Source organism: Bubalus bubalis, chromosome 22, assembly GCF_019923935.1.
Source record: "Bubalus bubalis isolate 160015118507 breed Murrah chromosome 22, NDDB_SH_1, whole genome shotgun sequence".
NCBI classification, from domain to species: domain Eukaryota; kingdom Metazoa; phylum Chordata; class Mammalia; order Artiodactyla; family Bovidae; genus Bubalus; species Bubalus bubalis.
The window spans coordinates 39,812,695-39,836,499 of record NC_059178.1 but is presented as its reverse complement, the minus strand read 5'-3'; the positions used below and the strand labels follow the sequence as shown (position 1 = coordinate 39,836,499).

General features: G+C 41.0%; 1 protein-coding gene across 31 annotated transcripts in view; it reads right to left on the bottom strand.

Annotated features, from left to right (window-relative positions):
- Window positions 1-23,805, bottom strand: part of DTNA (dystrobrevin alpha) — a 454,458-nt gene that overhangs the window by 104,153 nt on the left and 326,500 nt on the right. For all 31 annotated transcript variants that reach the window (XM_025273381.3, XM_025273382.3, XM_044934684.2 and 28 more), the window contains one exon: window positions 13,147-13,360. In XM_025273381.3, the coding sequence (XP_025129166.1) occupies window positions 13,147-13,360 (214 nt within the window). The remainder of the gene's footprint in view (window positions 1-13,146; window positions 13,361-23,805) is intronic.

Genomic DNA, 23,805 nt, shown 5'->3' with positions numbered 1-23,805 from the left:
GCAGGGATCAAAAATTAGGGAGAAGTTGGTACATCCCAAATGGAGAATGTAAGAGCTGTTCTCATTAGAAATCCTCCCTAGTTGGGGCAGTTTGACTCATGAACAGTCAGTGACAGCCCTTGGGTATCTAAAAAGTGAAAAGTCAAGCTCTCGAGGATGAATAATGCGCAATTCCCAGGAGTCTTGGGCAAATGAGCAGGAAAGCAATGTATTGTTCCAAAGTGAGTTCTGCACACACATGCTTCCAGAGTAAAGTGGTGAAATGGCGCACATGGAATGTTGGTTGTTGGCTGCAACTCAGGAAGCAGATCTGCCTGTGTGTGCTGAGGATGAAAAATGTAGATTGTTCCTAATACTGCAGCGGGCAGCACAGAGAGAAGCACTAGAAAAAGTTGAAAATCTTGCCTTGCTTTTATGGAAAGCTATGCCAGAAGCATAACTTCAGTTTAATGTGTAGTTCAGACTGGCACCTCAAGAAAGAGGGAGCTGACAACATGTGATCCAGCATTCCCTCTCCTGGGCATGTATCTGGAAACACTCTAATTTGGAAAGATACATGCACCCCAGTGTTCACAGGAGTGCCATTTAGAGTAGCAAAAACATAGAAACAAGCTAAATGTCTATCAACAAGTGAATGGATATAGAAGATGTGGTGCATATACACAGTGGAATATTGCTCAGCCATAAAAAAGAATGAAGGAATGCTATTTGCAGGAGCATGGATGGATCTAGAGATTATCATACTAAGTGAAATAAATCAGAAAGAGAAAGACAAATACCGATGATGTCACTTCTATATGGAATCTAAAAAATGATATCAATGAACTTATTTACAAGACAGAAACAGACTCACAGACACATAAAACAAAGTTATGTTTACCAAAAGGGGAAGGAGGTGGGGGAGGAATACATTGGGAATTTGGGAATGGCAGGTACACACTGCTATATATAAGAGAGATAAACAACAAGGCCCTACTGTATAGCAGGGAATTGTATGCAATATCTTGTAATAAGCCACATGGAAAAGAATATGAAAAAGAAATATAGATATATATGTATATAACTGAATCACTTTGCTATATACCAGAAACGAATACAACATTGTAAATCAACTATATACTTCAATAAAAAATAAATTAAAAATAATAGAGAGGCAACAGAGCCAAATGTGCTTGAGAGTATATGTACTACACACAGTGTATAATGGATACAGCATACAGTGTAGCCATTAGAATTGCTGATTTTTAGGGCTGGACTGGGCCTTAGAATCCGTGTTGAGTGACATGATCACATAAGCTTTTCTTTGTGAATGAAAGTTGCTAGTGTAAAAGTTATAGTAAAAGCTTTAAAAATAAGTTTACTACCAGCCTATAATTCTTTAAGTAAAACAAACATTGACTTCTGTTTTCTCTTTCAATAGAGAGTGAGAACACAATGCACATACATATTTTACTCATTTCCCCCTACTCTCCATTATTTGTTTTTGGGAATCATGAAATAGATTCCATTTTAAGCCAATTACCCTGAAGCTTTTGCTTCTTCAAATTTTACTTTCCTATTCTAGCTTGACATCAGAAGATAACCAATTTCATAGAAAAAAACATACCCAATTAAATTGTTATATTGTATATAATTAACACCTAAAAGGATATGTAAGGGAACCAGCAAATTATCATAGGTAGAAACTAAAATTACCTCAGCAATCAATGTTTCTTTAAATTGTTTATTTCCTTTTATATTTTGCTCAGTCTGAAAAGTTTCAAATTTTCCCAAGGGAAGTCTGATTGAAAATGGAAAAAGGAAAGTGTTTACCCTTTGGTTAACATATATATGTGGAGGTTGGTAGAGTGTCTGTCTTAAAGACACGCATTACTTCACAGTTTGACTCATCAAACATAGACAATGGGTAAGTGCTTTACATAAGGGTTTTTCCTATGACTATACAAACAGACCCTGAATATTTATTGGAAGGACTGATGCTGAGGCTGAAACTCCAATAGTTTGGCCACCTGATGCGAAGAACTGACTCATTGGAAAAGACCCTGATGCTGGAAAAGATTGAAGGCAGGAGGAGAAGGGGATAACAGAGGATGAGATGGTTGGATGGTATCACCGACTTGATGGACATGAGTTTGAGCAAACTCTGGGAGATGGTGAAGGACGGGGAAGCCAGGCTGTTCTGCAGTCCTTGGGGTCACAAATAGTCGGACATGACTGAGCAACTGAGCAACAACAATACAAACAGATAAACTGACTTCTTTTAACCTAGAGATATTACTCTTAGGAAAAAGTTGTCTGGGAAGGAAAATCTACTTTTGACCAGAAGAAAAAACAACAAATAAACACTGATAGGTCTGGGGTAGTAGGTTGAAGTTGGAACTGTAAAAATTTAATAAACAGAAACCTCAATTACATAGACATCAGCAGGGGGAGCTCTTATACCCTGTGATGATAAGAGGCCAACAGGAGGACTCCTCCTCCTTCCTGGCAAGGACCCAGTCAATGAAAAGCCATGCACTCTGCCTCCCTTCCTGCCCTCTATAAAAGTATTCTTTCCTAGACCTGTGGGGACTCTCCAGGGTTGCAGACCTCAAATAGCAATTCCTTGCTGATCCCAAATAAATCTTTTTTTTTTTTTTTCTTTCAGAGAAATAACTGGTAGTTTGTTTCAGGTCAACAGACCAGAATAAAACATTTCTCCTAGTTCCCGAGAGAGTTTCCTGTTTGAAATTAGAGGACTCCATGACAAGTATCAACAGTATGTGAACTGAGAACAGGCTTCAACAGCATGCGAACCAACAACTTCCAGGTGTTCAAGTTGGATTTAGAAAAGGCTGAGGAACCAGAGAGATCAAATTGCCAACATCCAATGGATCATAGAAAAAGCAAGAGAGTTCCAGAAAAACATCTACTTCTGCTTCATTGACTATACTAAAGCCTTTGACTGTGTGGATCACAACAAACTGTGGAAAATTCTTAAAGAGATGGGAATACTAGATCACCTGAGTGGCCTCCAGAGAAATCTGTATGCAGGTCAAGAAGCAACAGTTAGAACTGGACATGGAACAATGGACTGGTTCCAAATGGGAAAAGGAGTACATCAAGGCTGTGTATTGTCACTCTGCTTCTTTAACTTATATGCAGAGTACATCATGCAAAATGCTGGGCTGGATGAATCACAATATGGAATCAAGATTGCTGGGAGAAATAGCAATACCTCAGATATGCAGATGACACCACCCTTACGGCAGAAAGCAAAGAGGAACTAAAGAACCTCCTGATGAAAGTGAAAGAGCAGAGTGAAAAAGCTGGCTTAAAACTCAACATTCAAAAAACAAGATCATGGTATCCGGTCCCACTTCATGGCATGCCATCACTTCATGGCAAATAGATGGGGAACCAATGAAAATAGTAAGAAATTTTATTTTCTTGGGCTCCAAAATCACTGCAGATGGTGACTACAGCCATGAAATTAAAAAACACTTGATTCTTGGAAGAAAAAATATGACAAACCTAGGCAGCATATTAAAAAGCAGACACATTACTTTGTCAACAAAGGCCCATCTAGTCAAAGCTATGGTTTTTCCAGTAGTCATGTATGAATGTGAGAGTTGGACCATAAAGAAAGCTGAGTGCCATAGAATTGACGCTTTTGAACCGTGGTGTTGGAGAAGACTCTTGAGAGTTCCTTGGACTGCAAGGAGTTTAAACTAGTCAATCCTAAAGGAAATAAGGACAGATGCTGAAGCTGAAGCTCCAATACTTTGGCCACCTGATGCGAAGAGCCAACTCATTGGAAAAGAGCCTAATGCTGGGAAATATTGAAGGCAGGAGGAGAAAGCGACAACAGAGAATGAGATGGTTGGATGGCATCACTATGGACATGAGTTTGAGCAAGCTCTGGGAGTTGGTGGTGGACAGGGAAGCCCGGCGTGCTGCAGTCCATGGGGTTGCAAAGAGTCGGACATGACTGAGCAACTGAACTGATGACAAATATCAAGTCCCTGAAAGAGATTGAATTCTGACTGACTGTTTTCTGAGCGGGCTCAAGGAATTATTTCTTAATTTAAGAATACTAAAACTAGAAGCTTTTCTTTTACCAACATATTTTACCAAAGCATTTGGCAAGCATTTATGACAAGCAGAGGTCCAGCTCTCACGCTTCTGTTCCTCACACATTTTGGTGGCTTAATTCACAGAGAGAATTGCTTCTTCTTCTGTCTTCCACAGCATGGCTCTGTGATAACATGTTTCTCTATCTGGAAATTATTTTGTTCATGTGGATCATGCATTTATTAACTCAATAAATATTGACTAGCAATGCCTCAGAGGTTGGGCATATAAAGGCAAATAAGGCATGACTCCTACCCTCCTTTTCCTCATCATCTACTGGGGAGAAAGAGTCAAAACTTGTTAATTTTAATACAACACATTTTATGGGCAAGGTTCATGTCTTACTCATCTATTATCTCCAGCTTATCATAGCACCTAGAACATAGTGAGTTCTTGATACAAGTTAAATGAACAAATGCACAAGTGAAATATTATGATTTACCACTTAAGTATTATATTGAGCAATACTATTTGAGGAAAACTGCAAAGATTGACTTTATAGGTCTTAATATTAGATTGTGCAGACATGTGATATGTTGAATTTAGAAGGGGTCATATACATAATTACTCTTGTTTTGGGGAGAGTGAAGTTAACATGTGGATGTATAGAATCCCTTATTTGGCCCTGGCATCACTTTGGGCTCCCCGTAATGTTAGCAAAACATTCAGGAAAAGAACCCTGACAGCACCGGGCCAGGCGAGTATGCTGGAAGTTTGTCCATAACGGAGACTAGAAGGGGCCAAACATGCTGACATCTCTCCCTCACTCCCATGAAATCCTACCTACCACTCACCCAAGTGTGTCCAACAGAAAGACGAGTGACATTAAGGATGTTCAATTTATCTACAACTATGAAAATTCTTTGGAAAGAGCTTCCATTTTCACAACATGTAGGAGTGTTGGAGCAAAGTACTTTTCATCAGAACAAAATTTTAGTGAGTAAAGAATGTGGATACCTTGGATTTAAGATGTGCTAAGAAAAAAATCACCAAGACAAGTACGTTTTAAAGATGGAGTGCTCACCACATACATAATCATAAGCTAAGAGAAGAACATTTGGTTTCGTATGACTCTTTTCTTTATCCTTCATTGTCACACATCCATAGAGCCTCACACGTGAACAACACATTTTGTTGGTGTATTTGGTAGCGCATCTTGAATTAAACATCAGAATCATTTTTAAAACTCAAAAGGCAGAAGGATTTTGGCAGAGTTCCAGGATTATTTCATATTCACACATTTGAAATTATGCCATGGTACTTTCCATCGTGTTGGGGGCTCAGCAGTGTGAAAGGATATTCAAATGGCTCAGCAAGGTTTGATATGTCAAAAGAAAATGTCAAAAGAAAATTCCAGAATTTTGTATTCTCTATGAAAGACTATTACACGATGAATATGGAGTTATGGATGGTTATTGTAGAACTGACTCTAAATCTACAATGTAAAACTTGTTAAGTCCAAATATCTCTTTCACATACACTTTGTCAACTTGTCTAAATACTGCAAACTAGAAAGGTTAGGAATGTGAGCATAATAATAATATCCTGTAATAAACAGGGTAAGTCTAGGGGAAAAAACACATTAATTCTCATATAAAAAGATAAAATGGAAAGCATGAACTGATATACCTGAACTTAAACTGATGCCTGAAATAAAATGATTTTCCCCTACTTAACCCATCTAATAGGAAGTAAATTATCTAATCTTTTTATTTTCAGCTTCATCACTTACTCAACCTGGAAAATCATAATAATACAGCAGCAAACCAGTAAGATTGCTGGTACACAGTAATTGCTGAGTACCTCTTAGCTATTATTACAATTATAATATTGTTATTATTATCATTGGAGAATTGGCATTAAGAATCAATCTTCCAAATAAGAAAACCACTGTTTAGTGGTGGATTCATGTTGATGTATGGCAAAACCAATACAATATTGTAAAGTAATTAACCTCCAATTAAAATAAATAAATTTATATTAAAAAAAGAGAAAATCACTGTTTCTTAGAATACATCTCATTGTCCAACTTTGGAGTTTTAAATATATGTGCAAATAATATTTGCTAAAAGTAAGACCCCCATCACATAACCTACTTTATGAGGAACTGTGCCAAGAAGGGAGTCTCCTGAATTGAAATGAGATTAAGTCACCTGATGAAAATTGATCTTAGTGTTTCCCAGGGAAGTGGGAATGGGGTAAAGAGAAGCGTGTTGAAGTCTTTTGTGAAAATGGGATCCCCCACATTAGTAACCGTGGGCATCTCATGTGCTTCTAGATGGAGCAAGAATTGAAAACAGAGGATATGAGTCTAGGTAACAGAGCAAACTTAGACCTACTAGGTTTAGTAATAATAGACTGGAGATTCAGGTCAGTTCAGTTGCTCAGTGGTGTCTGACTCTTTGCAACCCCATGGATTGCAGCACACCAGGCTTCCCTGTCCTTCACCATCTCCTGGAGCTTGCTCAAACCCATGTCCATTGAGTCAGTGATGCCAGTCATCTTGTCCTCTGTCATCTCCTTCTCCTCCTGCCTCCAATCTTTCCCAGCATCAAGATCTTTTCCGATAAGTTGGCTCTTCTCATCAGCTGGCCAAAGTATTGAGCTTCTGCTTCAGAATCAGTCCTTCCAATGAATATTCAGGACTGATTTCCTTTAGGATGGATTGGTTTGATCTCCTTGCAGTCCAAGGGACTTTCAAGAGTCTTCTCCAACACCACCATTCAAAAGCATCAATTCTTTGGCACTCAGCCTTTTTATAGTCCAACTCTCATATCCATACATGACTACTGGAATAACCATAGCCTTGACTATACAGACTGGAGATTAAGGAGGACTTAGGGAAAGACTAGAGATCTCTTCAAGAAAATTAGAGATACCAAGGGAACATTTCATGCAAAGATGGGCTCAATAAAGGACAGAAATGGTAGGGACCTAACAGAAGCAGAAGATATTAAGAAGAGATGGCAAGAATACACAGAAGAAATGTACAAAAAATATCTTCACGACCCATATAATCACGATGGTGTGATCACTCACCTAGAGCCAGACGTCCTGGAATGTGAAGTCAAGTGGGCCTTAGAAAGCATCACTACGAACAAAGCTAGTGGAGGTGATGGAATTCCAGTTGAGCTATTTCAAATCCTGAAAGATGATGCTGTGAAAGTGCTGCACTCAACATGACAGCAAATTTGGAAAACTCAGCAGTGGCCACAGGACCGGAAAAGGTCAGTTTTCATTCCAATCCCAAAGAAAGGCAATGCCAAAGAATGCTCAAACTACCGCACAATTGCACTCATCTCACACGCCAGTAAAGTAATGCTCAGGGTTCTCCAAGCCAGGCTTCAGCAATATGTGAACCGTGAACTTTCTGATGTTCAAGCTGGTTTTAGAAAAGGCAGAGGATCCAGAGATCAAATTGCTAACATCCACTGGATCATGGAAAAAGCAAGAGAGTTCCAGAAAAACATCTATTTCTGCTTTATTGACTATGCCAAAGCCTTTGACTGTGTGGATCACAATCAACTGTGGAAAATTCTTCAAGAGATGGGAATACCAGACCACCTGATCTGCCTCTTGAGAAATGTGTATGCAGGTCAGGAAGCAACAGTTAGAACTGGACATGGAACAACAGACCGGTTCCAAATAGGAAAAGAAGTACGTCAAGGCTGTATATTGTCACCCTGTTTATTTAACTTATATGCAGAGTACATCATGAGAAATGCTGGACTGGAAGAAACACAAGCTGGAATCAAGATTGCTGGGAGAAATATCAATAACCTCAGATATGCAGATGACACCATCTTTATGGCAGAAAGTGAAGAGGAACTAAAAAGCCTCTTGATGAAAGTGAAAGAAGAGAGTGAAAAAGTTGGCTTAAAGCTCAACATTCAGAAAACGAAGATCATGGCATCTGGTCCCATCACTTCATGGGAAATAGATGGGGAAACAGTGAAAACAGTGTCAGACTTTATTTTTTGGGGCTCCAAAATCACTGCAGATGTGACTGCAGCCATGAAATTAAAAGACGCTTACTCCTTGGAAGGAAAGTTATGACCAACCTAGACAGCATATTCAAAAGCAGAGACATTACTTTGCCAACAAAGGTTCATCTAGTCAAGGCTATGGTTTTTCCTGTGGTCATGTATGGATGTGAGAGTTGGACTGTGAAGAAGGCTGAGCGCCAAATAATTGATGCTTTTGAACTGTGGTGTTGGAGAAGACTCTTGAGAGTCCCTTGGACTGCAAGGAGATCCAACCAGTCCATTCTGAAGGAGATCAGCCCTGGGCTTTCTTTGGAAGGAATGATGCTAAAGCTGAAACTCCGGTACTTTGGCCACCTCATGCGAAGGGTTGACTCATTGGAGAAGACTCTGATGCTGGGAGGGATTGGGGGCAGGAGGAGAAGGGGACGACAGAGGATGAGAAGGCTGGATGGCATCACTGACTCGATGGACATGAGTCTGAGTGAACTCCGGGAGTTGGTGATGGACAGGGAGGCCTGGCGTGCTGCGATTCATGGGGTGGCAAAGAGTTGGACACTATTGAGTGACTGAACTGAACTGACTGCATCTCAGAAAAAGAATAAAAAGAAATTAGTGTGATAAGAGTTGAGAAAAGTCAACCTCTGATTTTCATTCATTCATTCACTCACTCACTGATGCACTGTGAGCTGGATATTGGCTCAGATGCTGTGCATACAAAGAAAAAGACTTAAAAGTAGCTTGTGTGAGGCAGTCACACAAGCGGAGAGGCCCCCACTCTAAGAGACCATCAGAGTCACATGAAAGGAGCAGTGGGCCCTGGCAAAAGATGAGCAGCTCCACCACGAGAGGTGAAGGGCTTCACAGTGTATCAGTGTCTATAACCCCACCTCTCCAAAAGGCCACACGTGATTGACTTTGAAGGATTATTTTCAAGGTAACCATGGTACCTCAGTAAAACTGCTTTTTAAAGAAGAGAATTATTTTCATCTTGTAATTTTCTGTCATGTATTTTTTTTTTTCTTTTTGTTACTTTCAATTGCCTAAAAAGTAATAACAGTAGAAGGCTTTAGAACACTTCAAGGAGATTTTTCCCCCACTGGGATATGGACAAGAGGTGAGAGGAAAGGGCTGTCGAGTTAGAGTTATTGGCTTATGAAGGAAAGAGCCTCAGGGAAGGCTCCTGCCAGCAGATAAAGGAAGGAGGCAGGTGGGTTGCTGGAGGAGCACAGAAGGGCAGAGACAGGAAGAGATGGGCTCAAGCCTCTGGTTATTTCCTTGCATTCTTCTTCCCTCTAAGCCCCTGCTCTCCTCTTCTGAGATCCCTTTCCCATGCTTCTCAGGCACAGTTTTCCATTTCCCTAGAGACACTCAGAGAAGAAAGCTTCCAGATATGGAAACAGTATGCTTGGAAGTTGTTAGGTAATAGCCCACTGGGTGATATCCCTCCAAGCATCCATCTTTAGAAGGAAAGTGGTCAAAACGAAAACCTTCTAGACTGAAGCGACTGCCTATTCAGTGACAGAATGGCAAGCATCTGTGGGCCATGCCATGCCATGCTAAGTCACTTCAGTTGTGCCTGACTCTTTGTGTGACACCATAGACTGTAGCCCGCCAGGCTCCCCTGTCCATGGGATTCTCCAGGCAAGAATACTGGAGTGGGTGGCCATGTCCTCCTCCAGAATCTTCCTGACCCAGGGATCAAACCACTGTCTCATGTCTCCTGCACTGGCAGGCAGATTCTTTACCACAAGCACCACCTGGGAAGTCCAGGCATTGGAGGCAAATGCCAACTCCTGAGGTCTATGAATCACCCTATGTATGCAGTGATGTACTGCATCATGGGGCTGACTTGGCCAAAGAGCAGAGAAACCTCAAAACCAGGGAACTGATTACAGTCTATGGCAAGCATGCCTGTGTGAGAACAGAGATCCAGGTGGTTGGGGGAGGATGGTGGAGAGAAATGGAAGAGTGCTATTTTGGGGGAACTGTGGTTGTGGGAAGGTAAGTCTGGTTCCCAGGGGTGCATCTAAGTCAAGTGGGTCTTGATCCTCATTTCTTGGCAGAGTTCAACTGGCTGAGGCTGGTGAACTTTAAGGCACAAGTGAAATAATAGCCATATTTCTTTGAATGCAAGTTCTTATTCTTCATGGGATTAAATTTCTGTATTTGCTTCAATTTTTTTAAAAACAGTACCACTATAGAGTTCAGAATCTCATGGCATCTCTAACTTATTATACATTTTTCCTCATTTTTCTTTTAATATGAGCAATTAAAATATAGCAAATGAGGGGACAATCTCCTAAACATTTCAGTGACTCTGTAATAGCAGAAGCACATCATTGATCTACCACTATGAGGCTCATTCATGCCTACCAAGATAGAGAAGCCTCCCTTAAATACTCGGGTCCTCCCTTAAATACTTCGGTAAAATAATGCCATTTGGAGCAATATGCATGCAACTAAAGATTATCATACCAAGTAAAGTACGTCAGAAAGAGAAAGACAAATACAATATGATATCATTTATATGTGGAATCTAAAATATGGCACAAACGATCCTATCTATGAAACAGTAATGGACTGAGGGTCATAGAGAACAGACCAAGGGTCTGTTACCCTTGTGGTTACCAAGGGGAGGGGCTGGAGGAGGGATGGAGTGGGAGGGTGGGGTTAGCAGATGTAAGCTATTATATATGGAATGAATAAACAACAAGATCCTATTGTCTAGCATGGGGAAGTATATTCAGTATCCTATGATAAACCATAATTAAAAAGAATATAAAAAAGAAATATCTGTATATGTATAACTTAATCACTTTGCTGTTCCTCAGAAATGAATACAATATCGTAAATCAACTATAGTTCAATAAAAAATAAATACTTGCATATAGTTATGGGACAGGTAGTAGGAAATGACATCGGATTTCCATCCTGGATCTCATTTGGATAACTAGAAGTATACTATCAGAAGAGTTGGAATAGAACTTTCATTTTACTCTTGTTTCTATTCTTATATTCACTTGTAAATTATATTTCCAGGTAGTGGACTTCCTTATGAGAGGCACTCACAGTGTCTAAAATTTCAAAATCCATCAGATGGAAAACTTGTTTTTTAGTAGACCTATACTCATTGGCTCTGAGAATGCAGAAGTGTGTGAGACTGGGGTCTGTCTTTTAGATGGATGCATGTATGAATCTCTACAGTGAGATTTCTCTGTGTGGATGTGTTTCTAAATCTACTACAATGAGATTACTGAAAGGAGACACCAGGGACTTTCCCATCAGTAAGAAGATTAGGAACCAAATATTTCTTCTGAACATCAGTGTGAACTACTCTTTATCTTGGTATAATCCTTCTTAGCTTAGCATCCAACAATCTTCAAATGATTCAGCTACATTATCAGAGCTATTTAGAGAACATTTACAGCTTGGCTTTTTGAAATGCTCTTCCTGATATTCCCCCCAAAAGTGACAAATCTATTAGTTTAAGCTCCATCTATTTCACAACATCCCCCACCCTTATTGTTAATTTGGCCCCATTTCTGAATTTTCAGAGTTGGCCCAAATTATTTTTTAGCTTCGATTCCTTATGAATCCTCTAGCAATACCCCATGAGGTAGCAGGAAATTACCTCTTTCTGTTTACATTTTCCCCCGTTACACTTATAAAAAATAAGCCTCCTGAAGGCTTTAGCAACAGGTCTGAAAGCTGCCATGGTCTTGTTACAGAAATTCCATGGCTTGGTTCCACTCTGCTGCCTGTCATGTGGAACCACCGCTTCCTTTCCCAGCCCTGCCTCTTGACTACCACAGTGATGAGTCCAGAGCAGGACATCAGTTCTGAAGGTTGCACAGACTAAGATAAATGGAATTTATGAGGCTGGGCTGCTTGCTCATTTCAACTTGAGAGTTTCTCAAAATATAAACACAGAGACAATAATGCCTACTGGTCAACCTGAGCACCAACTATCCTATCAGCATGCTAGGTTGCAGAGTGACAGCTGGTGACTTTTGTGAGTGGCATAATGACAGCCTGGCTGGAACATCTCCAGTGCTGGGCTTAACTACTCCCAAGCCTTGGCTAGACAATGAGAATAAGCAATATCTTCTGAGAGTCTTAAAAGGGATTGCTGAAAGGTCAAGCTAGTGATTTTCCTTTTTAATATTCAAAACGAGGAGTGAAATTGGAGGTGTTGATCCTATATCTAGCCTAGGGGCTATCAGCAAAAGCCCTTTTGAAATTTTGATCTGATAATGGGATTCAGGGGAGGTTTTACATTTTCCAGGGCTGCCACATGTGCCTGGGAAAAGAAATCGAAGCTGAATCCCTAAGTCCCCACTCTGCCACTATTGTGCTGATCGTCACTGGACAAGTGACAATCTCTCTGTGCTTCGGGTCCTTCACCAGTAAAATGAGAAGTTTGGAAGAACGACCTTTAAGATCTCAGACAGCTCTGAAATTCTCTGAGTCTGTGAGGGGAAGTTTAAGATAATGAGGCTGGGTTTCAGTTGTGGTGCGTGAAAAGGCATCATTTTGTTTTACGTGGTACATTATGGACCAGTCCGTTTAATGCAAGTCACAGCTATTTTTACTAGACTAGTCAAGGAAGGAAGCCTGTTCAACGTCTCTGTTTGCTCTGGGGTCTTGTTATGACACCTCAGAAGTGCTGTCTTAGACGATTTGCAAAGGAGAGAGTTAAAAACATCCTCCACAACACGCTTCATTAAATCGCTCCACAGACCTGCCACCACGTGACGCTTCCAAGTGTCCGTAGCTTCTAGGAAGTGTAGGATGAATTAAACAAAGGTCAGCACATAAAATACAAGTGTCCCCAGTTTCCTGTGGTGCCATTTTACGCTCTAAGTCTTTTCCAAAGCATTTAAAATTTATGTTACACACATAGAAACTCTATTGAGATAAGTATCTGAACAAGAAAAAAGCAGCAGTTGGTTCCTCCAGAATATTCTTTGGAATAAAGACCAAGAAGGATAAGAGGAAGGGGAGACGGAACACGCAGAGAGTCACAGACATTTCAGAGGGAGCTTACGGATCGAAGGCTGCCAGCAGGAAGTTTAACAGGAGGCTGATGGACTGCTCCACCTGGATTTGGTGTGTGGTTGGCATCCTTTTGTTGAGCTGGTAAAAGATGGTGGAGAGCACAGCCTCCAGTCGGGCCACGTTGAGCTCCATGTTTGGGTCCACGTTGTTCAGAGCGTTTTCTCTCAATGCTTCTATGACGTTCCAAATGTCCACCAGGTGCACTAAAGACAATGAAAGCAGAGTGGACGTATCAGCCCAGAGTGCATGGAAAGGCAAATTCATTATTTCACATGTGCCATTTGTCCTGTTTTGCCAAGGTGCCTCGCAGGCTTTGGTACATGTTCCACTGTTGTGGGGGTTGACAGTAGCAGAGAAAGGTACATAACGCAGGATCTCAAAGAGCTGATGTGCAACATATAACAGCAAACCAATGATTTCATGAACATCACAGTAGAGAATTATTTCTGAACATCACAGTATTCTTCTTAATAATCTGTTATTCTTCATAATAGATCTTTGAAATACTTACAATGTGAAGAATCTGAGGATCAAGAAAGTTAACTGACAAACACAAATGTCCAAGGGAAGTCACCTGGCATTTGTATCCAGGTCTACCTGGCTTTTTAAAACATTGAGATAGACTTGCTATATAACACTGAGTAAGTTTCAAGCGCTGATTTGATAATTTTTATATTGATTTGACACACTGGCAACCTACTCCAGTACTCTTGCCTGGAAAATCCCATGGGCAGAGGAGCCTGGTAGGCTACAGTCCATGGGGTTGCAAAGAGTTGGATACGACTGAGCGACTTCACTTCACTATACCACAAGATGATTGCCACCATACCGTTAGCTAACACACTGGGACCCATGATTATCATTTCTTTTTTTGTGGCAAGAACTTTTAAGACCCAGTTTCTTAGCAACTTTGAAGTATATAGTACTTGTGATTAAAATTAACAAGGCTATCTGGCTTAAAACACTTTCCCACTTGTACACCCTGACCCCTTACAAAGAAAAGAGAAAACCAACACTTATATTTGAGTGTTGAAAGGCTATCAAAAGTGCATTTGAGCATTTAAAATATTTTCATTTCTTTACATATTTTCAGTCATCTAAGGTTTGAAATAAGAAAAAAGGAAAAGTTAAGGTAGGCAGGAAGACAGGCAGGGGAAAAAGGAAAAGTTACCTCTTCAATGAAGCAGTAGAACTAAGACACAGATCACTTAAAGGTCAAAAATAGTTTCTTGGTGCCATTGATAGCAAGCTCATGTAACTCAATTCATGGTTACTTTTGCTAGGATAGTCAAGAAATCCATTTCTATGTCTTCCCTGTTCACCCCAAAGTCTTGTTATGATGGTCCCAGAAACCATCACCACAGTTAAGAGAAATGGACACGTGTATCACCGCCCCCCCACGCCCCGAGGTCTCCTTATGCAGATTCTCATCCATCCTACCACTTCATCCTGGGAAACCAAAGATCTGTTTTCTATCATGATTTTCTAGAATACTATATGGCTGGAATCGTACAATATGTACTTTTTTTGTCTGTATCCTTTTAGTGTAACGATCTTGAGAATTATCTATGTTGTTGCATGACAATAGTTTCTTCTTTTTTTATTGCTGCATGGTATCCTATTAAATAGCTATACCACAAGTTGGTTATCAATGTCCCTGGTAGTAGACATTTGTCTACTGCTGGTAGATATTTGGGTGGTTCCAGTTATTGGTTATTATGAATAAAATTGCTATGAACAATCATGTACAAAACTTTGTATAGACATACACTTCCATTTCTCTGGTAAATATGTAGAAACGAAAGTGACTAGCTTGTATGGGAGGTGTATGTTTCATTATGAAACTTCCAAAGTGTTTCTTAAACTAGTTGTACTGTTTTACACTCCCATCAGGAGTGTGAGAATTCTAGATTCTCCACATCTTCATCAAGTTTAAGGTTCATGTTTCATTACACTTTGGTGTTTGAAAAATATGTTGTCTTTCTCAATGAAGTATTGGGTTGACCAAAAAGTTTTTTTGGTTTTTGCAATAAGATCTTATGGAAAAACCCAAATGAACTTTTCTGGCCAGCCCAATAAACACTTATGTTTTCATTCCTGAGAACTGTATATGCCACATATGCTTTTCCACCAACAACTTTCAAGTTTTAGTCTCTTATCTCTTTGTTCACTTCTGACACTGTATTTGAAAAACAAAACTAACATCTGTCAAGCTCCTGGACTTGAAGTTGAAATAAACACTTGACTTGGAGTCCAAAGACATAGGTCCAAATCTGGCTATTCTCCTACGAGTGCATACCCTTTAAGCCTTGACTCAGAGCCTCACTTTCCTCATCTGTAAAGTGGGGGCTGTTGTTTAGTTGCTAAGTCATGTCTGACTCTTTTTCAACCCCATGGACTGTAGCCCACCAGTCTCCTCTGTCCATGGGATTTCCTAGGCAAGAATACTGGAGTGAGTTGCCATTTCCTTCTCCACGCGATCTTCCTGACATAGGGCTGGAACCCACGTCTCCTGCCTTGGCAGGCAAATTCTTTTCCAGTGAGCCACCACGGAAGCCCAAAGTGGAGATGGTGTTCATTAAATGGAAAAAATGCTTGAAATCACAAGTGGTAGTACCTGGTACATAGAGACAACACATTCTACATGAACAAATGAATAATATGAGTCATGGCAAAAGAAAAAGAAAATCTTTTTGGCCAATCTCTGGTTTGGAACAGAGGAACACAAATCACTTTCCAACTGAATTCCTTAAATATTTCTTAGATTTGGGTAAATTCAGATTTACGTGATTCCAAATTTGCAACCTTCTTTATCTATCACACAACAAGGACATCATTTGTATTTCTTAATGTTATGGATCCAATTTTTCAATTTAGCAAGCAAGGTACTCCTAGGGAGATGGCATTATAAGTTGAACTTATTTAATAATTAAATTTCTTAAGGGAAATAGATGCGATTCCTATAATTGTTCCCTATACATTTGATCTACAAACCCTCTGACTCTAGTCCTTGGGGATATCTGGTACAGGATACAAAGAGAGCCATGATGATGAGATCTGGCCCATTGTCCTGGCTCTTGTGTGTGCCCAGGTAACCATAAGGAGGGGGCTACTGAGCCATTCTGATCCGGATCCTGGCTATGGATCACAAGAAACAGGCATTGGAGAAGAGGAATGTGGACTCTGAACTTGAGCATAGGAAGGAGATGGCTACAAGGCAAGAAAGAGAAATGGCAGCTGGTGGAGGGATAGTCTACATACCGAGGTCTCTCCTGGGGAGGCTCTGTTGGGGTAGAAGAAGGCTCTAGGATTCCCAGAAGTGGAAGAACACAGATGCATGCAAGTGACCAACAGACCAAAGGGAGGTTCTTCAGGCAGTTGAGCCTTTGCTTGTCTAGCCTATCTTTTCTCTTCCAAACCCATTTCCTCTGGGGTTCCCTTCTCTAGTGAATGGCACTAACTCTTGCCCCTGCCAGAACCTGCATTTCATCCTTGGGTCCCATATTTTACATGTTCTCAGTGACCAAGTCCTATGAATCTATCTCATCAATGTCACTTTAATGCCTCTGTTTTCATGGACCCTTATCCCCATCACGCAACTCCATCATCCACTCCTGTGACCACTAGCTCTCACTGGTTAAGTCAGTTCTTTTGTCTTTCTTCTTTCTCCATCCCAACCCTTGCTATACACTGGAGTCAGAGTGATATTGCTGAACAGCAAATCTGACATGGCACTTGTATGATGCTGGAAGTCCTTTAGTAAACTTCCCATTAATTTGAAATCCAAACTCTTCAACATGTCTTGCCAAGTTGTTTCTGATCTGGCCTCATTTACTTCTCATCTATGTTTCATCCACCATAACTCAGTGTCAATATCACTTCTTCAAGGATGTCTTTCTGGATCCCTGCCTCCAGGTTTTGTACTCACCATACATGCCGCTTTAGAGCCCTGTTCTTTCCCATCACAGTATTTAGTGGACTCTATGTACAGATAGGAGAAGGCAATGGCACCCCACTCCAGTACTCTTGCCTGGAAAATTCCACGGATGGAGGAGCCTGGTGGGCTGCAGTCCATGGGGTCGCTAAGAGTTGGACACGACTGAGCGACTTGACTTTCACTTTTCACTTTCATGCATTGGAGAAGGAAATGGCAACCCACTCCACTATTCTTGCCTGGAGAATCCCAGGGACAGCAGAGCCTGGTGGGCTGCTGTTTATGGGGTCGCACAGAGTCGGACATGACTGAAGTGGCTTAGCAGTATGTACAGATAAGTTGGTCATCTGTTTCCCTCTCTGCATTGTACATGCCACAGAAAAAGACTGCCTGTCGTGATAACCATTCATATCCCAAGCACTGTCACAGGGCCTCATACATCATAGGAGCTTAATGAATATCTATTGGCTGAGTGAATGACAAGGAAATGACAATAGAGAAACAGGCTATGGACGCATTTGATTGCTAAAGATGCGATAGGTGTAATCATGAAATATCAACATGAAGAATCATACAAGCATTGGATTGAATCTTAGGTACGCATGCCTGCTCAGTCACTTCAGTTGTATCCGACTCCTTGTGACTCTATGAACTGTAGCCCACCAGGCTCCTCTGTCCATGGGATTCTTCAGGCAAGAATAGTGGAGTGGGTTGCCATGCCCTCCTCCAGGGGATCTTCCTGGCCCAGGGATCACATTTCCTGTGGCTCCTGCATTGCAAGTGGATTCTTTACCCCTGAGCCACTGGGGAAGCCCCAATCTTAGGTATGCTGCTGCTGCTGCTAAGTCGCTTCAGTTGTGTCTGACTCTGTGCGACCCCAAAGACAGCAGCCCATCAGGCTCCCCCATCCCTGGGATTCTTCAGGCAAGAACACTGGAGTGGGTTGCCATTTCCTTCTCCAATGCATGAAAGTAAAAAGTGAAAGTGAAGTCGTGTCTGACTCTTAGCGACCCCATGGATTGCAGCCCACCAGGCTCCTCCATCCATGGGATTTTCCAGGCAAGAGTTCTGGAGTGGGGTGCCATTGCCTTCTCCAATCTTAGGTATAGCATCAGTCAAATTACTTGACTTCTTTGAGTCTTATCTTAGAAAAGTCGGGCTGATAATAGTACTTCCCCTCCAATGATTACTATGAAGGTAAAATGGGATGATGCCTGAAAATACTTGGAATAGGGAATATAACATAGGAAATAACAGCATCCTATAATTATAGAGAAAACATTTAGAAATCATGTGAAAGTTATTAAAAATAAATATGTTCCACATAGAAACTTATATCACCATATGTAAAACAGATAAAAAAAATTCCAATGGGAATTTGCTGTATGGCTCAGGAAACCCAAACAGGGGCTCTGTATCAGCCTAGAGGGGTGGGATGGGGAGGGACAAGGGAGGGAGTTTCAAAAGGGAGGGGATCTACGCATACCTATGGCTGATTCATGTTGAGGTTTGACAGAAAACAACAAAATTCTGTAAAGCAATTATCTTTCAATAAAAAAAATGCTTCATATTTGTATTTTTCACACATTTAAGATCACTGAATAAGGAAAAATAAAATGCTAATTCTGAATGTGAGGCTAGTTACATGTGACTGAAAGAAAGCTAGTTTTCATAATGATGTGCCCAGCACTGTGGCAGGTCTTGGGGACTCGATGGCAAGCTATAAAGATGCGGTTCCTGCCTCAGGGGCTAACAGTCTGGTGGGGATACAGACCTGCCTCATGACGGCACAGATAATCAGAAATCATGACTTACTGTGACAGACAGGGTGCCAGGCACAAACTAGATTACTATATGGTCATCAAGAGGCAACCGGAACAAGATAAGGTGGAGAAGCACTATGGCTGCAATAATGATTCTGGTCTGGATGCTGAGACATGGGTTTTAAACAGCACAGTGACATGATCAGTAATGCAGCTTAAAAATATCATTTCTGACAATGAGGAAAGAAGGGAATGAAGATGGACAGGCATGCATGTGGAAGTCGCTAGAACCTACTGTTTTATCCAAGTAAGGCACTCTGGTATTTTTGCACAGGGGGTGGCAGTCCACAGAAAGACTGTAATCATGCATGTTACCTGTACTTATTTTCTAGGAGTGGCAGAGTGGAAAGGATACGGATTTTGCCATCACAAATACTGAGGTTTTACTCCTGGCTCCACTAACAACTGTAAAACTGTGAGCAAGTTATTTCACCTCAATACATTTTATTGGGCTTCACATAGGTGGTGCTAGTGGTAAAGAACCCACCTGCCAATGTAGGAGATGCAAGAGATGTGGGTTCGATCCCTGGATTGGGAAGATCCCCTGGAGGAGGGCATAGCAACTCACTCCAGTATTCTTGCCTGGAGAATCCCATGGACAGAGGAGACTAGCAGGCTACAGTTCTTAGGGTAGCAAAGAGTCAGACACAACTGAAGCGATTTAGCATGCACGCATACATTTTATTATTCCTTTTTTAGAAATGAGGAAACTAATACCACTCAGAGGGAGTTGTGGTGAGGATAAAAGAGAAAAGGTATACAAAGGGCTGACCACAGGGCTTGACACATAATAGATACTTAACAAATGATAACTATTAGCGTTAAACAACTTCTGATCTGCAGCTGTAATATCCTATTATTAATTTAGAAAATTTCCTATGAATCCAAACCTAAGTTTTAGCCCAGTACTCCAAATTCAGTAAACTAATTAACAGATAATTTTTGGCATACATTATGTAGGTGATGGCTTCCCTCGTGGCTCAGCAGAAAAGAATCTGCCTATGATGCAGGAGACATGGGTTTGATCTCTGGGTCAGAAAGATGCCCTGGAGAAGGAAATGGCAACCCACTCCAGTATTCTCTCCTGGAGAATTCCATGGACAGAGGAGCCTAGGGACCTATAGTCCATGAGGTTGCAAGAGTCAGACACGACTTAGCACCACCATGTAGGTGACATAAAAGAAGCACAAACCACACAGCTCATCCACAAAAGCAGGCAGCTTTTCAGTTTGGTTGTCATATATTCTGAGTTAGTGGAGTTTGAATTGATTTCACTATAATTAGAGATCTTGTGAGGTCTCTTTCATACATAAAGGCCTTCTTCATACAGGTTTTTTGGAAACTTTTTTATTGGTAACTACTTTAAGAGGTTTGGATCACAGTGCAGAGTGGTATAGGTCCCTGGGCAGTTGGCTGGGTTTCTGTCAGACATTTATACCAGCTATCTATTATACCTTGAGCAAGTCACTTAATGTCCTTAAGCTTCAGTTTCCTTATCTGTAAAATGTGGGTCATTGTGGGAAACAAATAAGATAACCCATGTAAAGCACTTCACATAGTGCTTAGTGCATAATAAGCATTCAATATCTGTTAATTATTATTGAAAAAAGATAAGTATCACAAGCCTTTTGCTTAATTAAATAAGAACATTAAGAAATGTGCTAAGTTGACAGTCATTAGGAAATTAGTAAGAGGCTCTGTTTCAAAGGTCTTCTTGTGCTCCTGCTCAGCCGCTCAGTCATGTTTGACTCTCTTTGACTCCATGGACTATAGCCCTCCAGGCTCCTCTGTCCATGGGATTTCCCAGGCAAGAATACTGGAGTCGGTTGCCATGCCCTCCTCCAGGGGATCTTCCCGACCCAGGGATCAAACCTGTGTCTCCAGCACCTCCTGCATTGGCAGGCAGATTCTTTACCACTGAGCCACCTGGGAAGCCCCTTTAAAGGTCTGCTGCTGCTAAGTCGCTTCAGTCGTGTCCGATTCTGTGCGACCCCATAGACGGCCTCCTACCAGACCCCTCTGTCCCTGGGATTCTCCAGGCAAGAACACTGGAGTGGGTTGCCATTTCCTTCTCCAATGCATGAAAGTGAAAAGTGAAAGTGAAGTCGCTCAGTCGTGTCCAACTCTTAGCGACCCCATGGACTGCAGCCTACCAGGCTCCTCCTTCCATGGGGCAAGAGTGCTGGAGTGGGGTGCCATTGCCTTCTCCATTAAAGGTCTGCAGTTGTATAAATATGCTACTTACGGTTGAGCTATCAAATCATTTTAGAAAATGAGGAATTTATTTAAGTCATGCAGTGATGGCTGTACGACACTAGATGGCACTGTGCACACTTTATTAAATACCCATCAAGCTTCAACTGTCCATCGCAGAGCACCTGCTATTACACAAGTGATTAGAAGTGGGGTTTCCTCATCTATATAACTGTGTACATTTTATGCTAACATCCTAGATAAGGCATCAGTTTGCAAAGTGAAATTATTTATTTAACATTAACCATGTCAAGAATAAACAAAATGTATTCTTAAAAGGAGTATTTAGTACTTTACAGAATCTTAAAAATAATATATATTAATTTCATGCATTTATATTAAATCCTCATAGTTTGTCTTTATAAATAAATGGAAAGTTTCAATTTTGCTGCTTAGTCGCTGAGTCGTGTCCAACTCTTTGTGACCCCATGGACTGTAGCCCTCCCAGGCTCCTCTGTCCATGAAATTCTATAGGCAAGAATACTAGAGTGGGTTGCCATTTCCTTCTGCAGTAGATCTTCTCAACTTAGGGATTGAACCTGGGTCTAGATAGAAATAACCGATGTCATAAAGTTGATTAGCATAAAGAGAATCATATAAACAGGGTAAAATATGAGAGGGTACATCAAGGATAGGAAAATCAAGAGACAGCTCATGAAATAAATCTCAGAATTCCCAAGTCCAGATTCTACTACTTACTGATTCCAAAACTTAGGAGGATGGGAAAAGGTTTTGACAAAGCTCTCCCGGTGATTCTGACGATTACTGACTGATAAACCTTTAGAAGGCTCTCAAAGGCCTTGTAGCAAGGGAGGGTCAATAACCACCATTTCCTAGTGACTTCACCTTGGTCAGTTTGGAGTGGTGGTTCTGACAGGGCCTGCACACTGGACTCACCTACAAATCTGTAAAATAGCTCCTGGGTGATGCAGACCCAGGAATTGCAAGATACTAGGCTTGTTAGAAATGCAGACCCTCAGGTCCCCACCTCAGGACTAGAGAATCAGAATCTGCATTGTAACAACCTCCCCAAGCAGTTTGTATTCATGTTAAAGGAGGAGAAGTTGGCTCTCAGTCTCTACTTCTCAGTCTTTTGGCATCAAGAGAGCCTCCTAAGTTCTAATGGGTGTGAGGTACGTTACAAGAAGCTGGAAACTATCAATTAGTTCATGAAGTTTAAGAATGATGTCTATAATTATGTCTGTGAACAAAAAGAGAACAAAGAACGTCTGCTACTCTTCAACCGGTTTTACGAGGATTAAGTCGCAACCCGTTGGAATCAGCCACAGACAATACACCCTGCAGCATCAAATACAAGACGAGGCATTCTGTGTTTTGGGTAAGTGGGCACCTAGATAGTCAAGATGCATATCTCAGCAAGAATTTCAGTGACCCAAGATTCTTGCACCTTCCCATCCACAGAAAAACACTAAAATCACTAACTTGAGATATCTGTTTTATGTGACTAACAGTAATCTTTTACCCAGGTGTATGCTTGACATCACGTATTTTCCAGCAAAAAATTCACATATATATGAACAATATGTAATACACAATATATGAATTAATATATATTCATATGGGTTTCCCCAGTGGCTCAGCAGTAAAGAATTCACCTGTAATCCAAGAGACTCGGAGACTAGGGCTTGATCCCTGGATGGGGAAGAACCCCTGGAGGAGGAACTGGCAAACCACCCCAGTAGTCTTGCCCAGAAAATCCCATGGACAGAGGAGCCTAGTGGGCTACAGTCCATGGAGTCGCAAAAGAGTCAGACACAACTGAGTGACTAAGTAACAACAAAATAGTTAATATATGGTTATGTGGATATATAATACATATCCATACTACATTTTTGGAGCAATTCCTCAGACCTGTGTCCTGGACTATAGTCCTCAGTTAAGACCCTGAATAAAATTTACACTCACAACTTTTATATTGTGTGTTTTCCTTTAAGTTCATGCACTGTTTTAGAAAGATTAGAGATTTATAGCTACAAGAAGGTCACTTATCGCATTATGCTGTGCTTTCTTAATTAGGAGAAAAGGAAATTGCAGGCTGGGAATTGAATATAATCTGTTGATATGCCATTGGGAGTATATACATATCCTCTAGTGTATAGACAGCGTGTGTGTATATGTGTGCAAACCAATACACATGCTCTCTCAACCCCCAAGCACCCTTGCCACCAATACTTAAAGTGATGGTGACTGTTAACTGAGGCTTTGTTATGACTTGTTTTTCCACCTTTGAGACATGCAGGTGAAAACAGGGAGGGTTCTGCTGTTAATTTACTCATACAATCCCACTGCAAAAGAGATCAGTTGTTTCTGCTGAAAATTCATCCAACTCTCCCCTCCCTGGACCTAAATTTCCTGACCTTCAGGAAGATTCCCAGCATGAATTTCCCCGTGTAATCACACTCTCCCAATTATGAGCACCAAGTTCAGGTGGTATTTCTGCCTAGTTTATATTGTGGGTTTGGAGTGCCAAATTGTGTTCATTCATACGGCAGATCCTGAGAATATGCTTGTAGAAAAGCTAATTATGCAGATTCATTCTTTTAGTTGTCCAATAAATTCTGATTCCCTTAGCACTGAAACACGCGCACACATGAGTTTGCATCGTCTTTTTCCTCTG